Consider the following 7,491-nt stretch of genomic DNA (forward strand, 5'->3'; position numbering starts at 1 on the left):
ATTGCTTTTCTCAATAGTATAATCAAAAAACTCTTGAGACTGCATTTACCTAGAAATAATGATTTCCTTCCTTCAAAATTTAAACGATGTAAAAGCAACAATTAATACACATTCCCATAGCTTCTTATCCTTATTATGCTATCTATAACTTAAGGATGATTAAGGGTGTTATTTAAGTCCGTCTTTGAATTATTTTTTTATAGGTACGGCACTGACTCAATATATATTTTTTCCGAAGGATTTGGGAACGTAAGAAAGAAAACTTGTCGAATATCCGGGTTATTGCGAGATCCTCTGATCAATCAAATGTTGAAAAATCCAAAGATTTGTTGAGGAAATGATTATTTTCACGACAAATCTGAATTTTGCGAAAGATAGAAATCAGAGGGTAGCAGACGACAGCATTTGAACGGTTAGAATCGTTTGCAAATTTATTTTTTACTTACATTTCTGATATAATAGAAGAATTCTCGAGAAATACTAGGTTTTCAAAGGGCCACGTCTTGATGATGGTGACCCTAAATTTTGCGAACTACATTGCGAAATAGAGAAAAATGCAGACAAAATTGAAATGCACTGTGTGTCTTGTAACTGTATTTATGCAAACGATTCTAACCGTTCATCGCAAAACCCCGGATGTTCGGCCAGTTTTCTTTCTTTCGTTCGCAAATCCTTCGGAAAAAATATATATTGAGTCAGTGCTGTACCTATAAAAAAATAGTTTAAAGTCCGATTTAACCAACACCCTTTTGTTGATCAATGCATTAATAAAATACTCTCTGGTACTTTATACAGTATAAAATATCGATTTCCTTGTTTTGATGATAAGGATTCACACTGCTCTTATCATAAATTCAAACAGCGATCTTGCAAAGAAACACATTTTGTGTATGTTTTAAAGCGATTTTAAGGGCCAATAGAGTTAATACAGAAATCTCAGGTTCTTTATCTCGTATCTAATATTGATTTCCTTGAATCAATAACTAAGATATGATTAAACTACTCTGTCAATAAACTCTATTAGAAATCCTGCTGAAAGACGCTTCCTGTGTATGTTTTAAAGTTATTTTGTAGACCTGACTATTAATACAAAAAATCTTTGGTGATTTATTCCTTACGAAATGTTAATTTCTCTGCTTGTCCAATTAAGGGATCATTAAGCAGCCCTTGTGAAAAATCTAAACATATATCCTTGTCGCTTACACCTTTCCTACGTATGTTACTATGATATCCTATCATCATTGATTAATTAGAAAACCACGCGTGATTTTTGTTATTGAGAAATCTCGATATTCCAGATTCAGTGTTCAAGGGATAGTAAAAAACCCTTCAAGTAAATTCTGAGATATATTCTAGTTCATTTACTACTTTAATTCATTTACTACCCTTATATTTTAATCAGAACATCCCTCGCGTTTTTGTTCATTAAGGAATGCGATTTTCCTGGTTTAAATGTTTAAGGGATGTTAAAACATCCCTTAAAATTAATTCAAAGTCATATATTCTAGCTATCGATGCTTCCACTACTTATTTAAAAGTGATTTCAAACCGTAACAGCGGGATAGAAAATCTCTAGTGATTTTGGATGCTTGAGGTATGAAAACACCCCTAAAACATGTTGAATACACAAAAAATCATTAATCTTTCAAGTTGTTGGGCAAGAACCTTTTGTTTCAGTAAGTATGATCGAAAAAATGTGAAACTTTTAGCCAAATCTATCAGAGTTTTTGAAAAAAAAAAAACATTTCACTAAAATAAGTATTTTTCTATTAAAATACATGTGAAGTGGGACGGTGGTCATGGGGGCTAAAGCGTAGGCTTTGAACCCACTCTGTCGGTTTGCGGATTCTATTCCCTCCTCGCACTCTGGAAGTACTTAAAGCTGTTGCTCTTGGTGGTTCGGAACTCACCTTAAACGCTAGGTCCCCCTCCCACCACCAAGTAAGTGTGTGGGGGTTGTGTAAAGTAATAGGGAAGGACAAGAAAAATGTAAACCCTTAGGGGGACACACTAGAAGCTTCTATTCCATATTAAAATACATGTAAAAATTGAAACTTTGACAAGTGTTTGTGCATAAAATGTTCATTTTTCTCAATTTTTGCTTTCGAATTTTTGGTCTGCAGGTTCGAAAATACAAAAAAAAAAAAAAACAAATTTGAAGCATTTTTTCACTGAAAATCATTTACTGTACATTTGGATCGGGATCCTATGTAGATGGACTTGAAACCCTTTCCTTTTCAAATGCTCTTAATTGGAAATTGACGAATGTTAAAGCTTTTAATACTGTTCCAACTTAAATTATATAATTTATAAAGACTATCAGTTTAGAGTTATATGTTTCTGAATATAAATTGTTCTTTCAAATGTTTTTCGCTCAGAAGATTTAAAATTTAAGTAGTTTCCAATTATTAAACTAAAGTTAGATTTTTTCTAAGGCTTTAAATAAAACTGCTTAATTATCACAGGCTGTCCCTTTAAAAAGTTTTAATATTGATCCATTCAATTTGTAATTGTTCGAGTTTGAAACAATTTCAGTTTAAAATTGTGAAATTTTAAATTAAATGCTTAACGTTTTTCAACGGTGATTTTTTATTTCAGATTTTAAATTGTTTAAATATTTTTACTTTTAATTGATTGGAGTCACATGCAAAATATAATAAACTAAGTAAATGTTTTTTTAAATTTCTTTAATTGAATTTCTCTACCGGGGAAAATATTGAAAATGAGGAATAAACCGGATATTTTGTACAAGACTGGATTGGTTAGTTTATAATGACAGAATATTTTTTACTGGTCTCTATAATTCCTTTGCCTAAATTGAATTAATAATAATGATTAAAACATTTATTTCTCTGTTAAAGGACAGCGTTAAGGCTGCTTTTGGTTTTCCGCTATAAAGAGCGCGTCACACAAACTCCAGCGATTCCTCCTTTAAATCGCGAAAAGATTAAGGAACAGGAGGGCAGAGGACCTGTGGATGATGGATTTTGTTTGAAACGGTCTGGTGCTATTGTTAGAAGCGTTAGGAACAGTAACATAGCTCCAAATCGCATGTGGACGCCACTTGCTCCTCCGATTTGCTCAGACAGATCGGAATCGAATGTGCAGTGCAGTCCTTCATCGAGAAAAAACATCATTCTTGCAGAAGTGAGTAACAAATTGATATTAGACGTCAATTGAGCTGAAAATTTAATTCATTTTGTGGAAGCAAAGGGTAGAAAACTCTGGAATTTCTGTCAGGGGCTCTGGAGCAAAATAATTTTGAATTTTGGTCTGAGAAATTATTTCATTTGACATTAAATGTCAAATGCACTATCAAAAATAAAATAAATAGGATTTCGATAGATATTTTTAAATAAGCAGTAAATAGTATATGATGCATCTAGGAAGGAAAACAGACGTTTTGTTTTTTCGAGTGCAATCTTTGCAGAACGAGTCGTAGGTCGAGGGGCTGCGCGACCGAAGACGTTTTAATTTTTTTAATTTTAAATACTTTGAACATAACATTGGTCAGTTTTCCAGGCTTGAAATCGTTTAATACACAGTCGTTAAATTTTGAATGCCTTCAGTTTTCAATAATACTGTTAACTTTAAATGTTTCAATGTGAAATTTGTTTGATTTCTTTAACTTCAAAATCATTCTGTATTTTGCTCGCTTTAATTTTAAAATTTTCAAATGTTTACTGCTTTAAAACCTTAGGTATAATTTTAATGCTTTCAAAAATCAGTTACTTACATTTTAATGCTAAAAAGAAATTTAGTTATTTTAAAGGTTCCAGTTACATCTTAGATTTTAAGCACTAACAGTTAAAATATTTTGAATATGAAATTCCTTTTTTCATTGAAAATTTATCAATTTTTAAGAGTTTACATTTAAAGAACAACATTTTATTTGAAACAATGCAATTGAGGATTTTTAATTTTTAATTTGCTAAATTGTCAAGCGTTGAAACGTCATTTGAATGGTTTCAAAAGTTTTAGTACCAATATTAAGGAATTGATGTACTGCGGAACCAGCATGTAATTATGTTTCTTATAACGATTCACGTGCTTCCTTTTTAGACACTTTATGTAATCAAACCGCTTTTGCACCTCGGATGTTTATCGATCAGAGGGCAGAAACGTTGGAGTCCTTGGGTTTTGTCCTTCATCGTAGACCTTGCAAGGTAAGAATAATTTTTTCTTTCCTTGAAAAAAAATGGGCAATATTTTCATGTTTAATTTCATTATAGTTTGCGGCTCTTTAGTCAAGAAGCCAGAGCAGCGAAATTCAGCAGAGAAGAGAAGGAAGAAATCTGTCGTAGAAGAATAGGCTTACTTCTCTATTTGCTTCGATCGCCTTTCTATGACAATTGCAGTCGCATGAGGATATATTCTCTGCTCGATTTGATTTCGAGAACGGTGCCTTTCGCTAGAATTGTTGCCAATCCAATTGCTAAGCATCTCCCGCATTGGCAAAATACCTACTTTTACATGTGGTCTTGTTAAATAAGTTATATTTGTAATAGAAAAGTATTTTAGTTCTACTGAATTAAGTAGCTTAGATTGGTAAAAATCTAGATATCATATTCATATTCGCTTTAATTTAACGTCTAAGTTATGATATTAGTGAACTTTTGATTTAAAAACATTCAAATTCACAATGTTGCACGAACATTCCACTCAGTTTTTAAGGTTGATATAATGGGAAAGTTGGCAGATTTGTAAAAATTAAACACTATGCAAATAAATGGTAATAATTTACAAATATATTACATCCTGAATGGAATACACTTAAGCAGAAAGTAAAAATATGGCGTTTCAAACACGGGTAGAATGCGCGTAGACCTAATTATTCGCTCATTTGTAGTAACGCGTTTATAGTCGTCGCCCTTTGACCGCCTTGGACATCGTAGACCGATTTTATCACCTCCTTGTCGATGTTTGGGAACATTTCAGCAATCTGAAATAAAATAACGTGATATTCTTTACAAACTACATGTATGTTTCAGTGGATTTGTTTCAAATTCTGATTACCTTAGTCAATTTGATCAAGCTTCCGAAACATAGAAAACAGCTTTCGCATATTACGTCAATCTTAGTTAAAAATGAATGAACTTTCATTCTGTAATTATGCCTAGGTATCGGAAAAAGGAAATAGTCCACTAAAGCTAAAACGAATGGCAAATCGGACAGTTGGTTTCAGAAAGTTCAATTAGTAAAATAATTCGTTCGACAAAAAATATTGATTAGGAAACGCGTTTTTTACTATATAATTACGATGAAAATTCCACCTGAAATACTTCAGTTTCGACAAATATCTATTTTCGTATTATTTAAAAACAGCTTTGAAGTATGAAAAAGAATGGTAAAATAAGTTTTTTGACCAAATTAAAATGCATTCTAAAAATTCGATTCACATGTGCTAATTAGTATTTTGGCCGCATTCAAATCATAGGCAGCGTGTCACAATTCTTCTGCGGTTCGCTATCATGTCACTAGATTTCGAATTTCCGTGCTCATCGCTAATTGAGGAAACCCAACCCTTTCATACGTTTTTATTGTTAACTTATGATTTTATGAGTTTATGATTAAATTCGTCTTAAAACTATTTATGATACAGAATTTAGAATTAATTTAATGCCCTGGCGATAGAAATCTCAGAATATTCTCAGGCGAAATAGCCTCGCCGCTTTGAGACTACCTGCATTTTCGATTTGAATGATTTAGTCTCAGAGAAAGAGAAATTTGGGTTCTTTTCAAGGTTCTTTTAGAGGTCCTTTTAAAAGTGATGCGACAGTCATATAATGGTTCTTTTGTATTCATCACGTACCGGGCGGGCAGAGTTATTTACAGTAGTTGGCCGTCGCTAACCCGACTCTCCCTTTTACATTTTTCTTCAAATTATTATCACTTTTTTTTAATTGATGAATTTTCTCATTATACTTGTTTATAATTATAACTTATATACTAATATACAATTTTCGAGTTAAATTAAGAAATGTTGTCTCTTTGGCGTATCTCATTGCATTTACAAGAAACGTTGTATTAATTCCAATTTTAAAGATTTAAAAAAAAGTTAGATATCTGAAATCATCGAAACCCCGTAGATTCCGTATTATTATTTTTCAGGCTGTTAACTATGCAAATAAAAAAAATCTATTTCTAAATTTTAATCCGAAAGCTTAACAAAGGACCCTTGAGTGTTAGCTACTCTATTGAGATAGCCTCTTTTCTTGTTATTTATGATCGTATTTTTTCAATTTCGAAAAGAACATTTTAAAACTTTCAAAAAATTTAAACGAGCTACCGGGACCTTTAAATATATCTACCTGAGTGCCTGCGGAAAATTTCTCAAAGCTTCTCACAGCCTTGAGAATTCTTAGCATATACTCTAAGATTTCTATCGATGGGGTGATAACTACAAATTGTCAGAATTTACGTTTTAAATTTGGTAATTTTTAAACACCTCAATTTCCAATACAGTGAAACCCTTCAATAGCCCACCCTTCTATAGCCCTTCTGAGAATTGACGCCACGGCGCATGTAGGTGTAACAGAAGCTGCGCGGGGTGCGCGGGATCTGTGGTTGTCACTCAGACGCGCACTCAGACGTGAACAAACAAAAGCGGAGCGGACTATAATGAGTAAGTTGCCAACCACCGTCAGCCCCAAATTCGGCGCTATAAAAGAGTTTCACTGTAGTTGCATTTTCTCAATTTCCAGTATCCAGTCAAAAATATGAAATGCTTTAAGGCCATGTGATGAGTGGGTCACGTGACTAGATTCCTACCTTACCGCCCCTTTTTTTATTTCCCAAATAATAATCAAATGAAACGCCACATCGATTTGAAAATTTGGGATACTAAACAAGAAGCACTAAGAATAGTGGGTCTGATCCTTAAGTTGCATAATTATAAAAAAAGTTTTTTGTTGTAAATAATTTTTTTATTCATAATTATTCAAATTTAGGACCAGACCGATCTTTCTTAGTGCTTCTTATTTATTATCCCAAATTTTCAACTCGATGTGGCGCTTCATGTGAAAATAAGTTGGGAAATTAAAAAAGTGAGGGTAGGGTAGGAATCTGGTCACGTGACCCACTCGTAATATGGCCTTAAATGTTTCATTCTCGAAGGAATAGTAAGAGGTGGTATCACTCCGTGTATTTGGTAAAGAGAGGTAGAACCACGAATGTCCATGAATTCGTTCATGTTTTCCACCAATGGAAACCCAGGGGCTGTTTCGCGCACAAGCGTATTGGCAGTTGCGCCGTCACGTGTTCTACCCACTACTCTATATTATATTTTGACATCTCGATGCATATGTAGCTTATGTTCATTTGTGTTTTTCTTTTGTTGGGTGTGTATCGAGTTACTAAATTAAAACTAACGAGAAAAAAAATAGCATAAAAAATAGGAAAAGTATCTAGAAATTTTAAGTACTACAATACTGCAATGTGATACTACCAAAGATATTAGGTCCTAGATATGGTATGAGTCAGTAGTGGGGA

At 33.0% G+C, this 7,491-nt stretch overlaps 2 protein-coding genes across 7 annotated transcripts in view; one reads left to right on the forward strand and one right to left on the reverse strand.

Annotated features, from left to right (window-relative positions):
- LOC117172552 (peroxisomal membrane protein PEX16) overlaps positions 1–4,748 on the forward strand; it is a 74,057-nt gene extending 69,309 nt beyond the window's left edge. For all 6 annotated transcript variants that reach the window (XM_033360602.1, XM_033360605.1, XM_033360606.1 and 3 more), the window contains 3 exons: positions 2,862–3,147; positions 4,063–4,166; positions 4,233–4,748. In XM_033360602.1, the coding sequence (XP_033216493.1) occupies positions 2,862–3,147; positions 4,063–4,166; positions 4,233–4,488 (646 nt within the window). In that variant the 3' untranslated portion in view covers positions 4,489–4,748. The remainder of the gene's footprint in view (positions 1–2,861; positions 3,148–4,062; positions 4,167–4,232) is intronic.
- The window catches only part of LOC117172553 (toll-interacting protein-like), a 40,330-nt gene continuing 37,565 nt past the window's right edge, over positions 4,727–7,491 (reverse strand). Inside the window, exon 6 of the mRNA XM_033360609.1 lies at positions 4,727–4,942. Coding sequence (XP_033216500.1) covers positions 4,832–4,942 — 111 coding nt within the window. The 3' untranslated portion in view covers positions 4,727–4,831. The remainder of the gene's footprint in view (positions 4,943–7,491) is intronic.

This window comes from Belonocnema kinseyi, chromosome 5 (genome assembly GCF_010883055.1).
Source record: "Belonocnema kinseyi isolate 2016_QV_RU_SX_M_011 chromosome 5, B_treatae_v1, whole genome shotgun sequence".
NCBI classification, from domain to species: Eukaryota; Metazoa; Arthropoda; class Insecta; order Hymenoptera; family Cynipidae; genus Belonocnema; species Belonocnema kinseyi.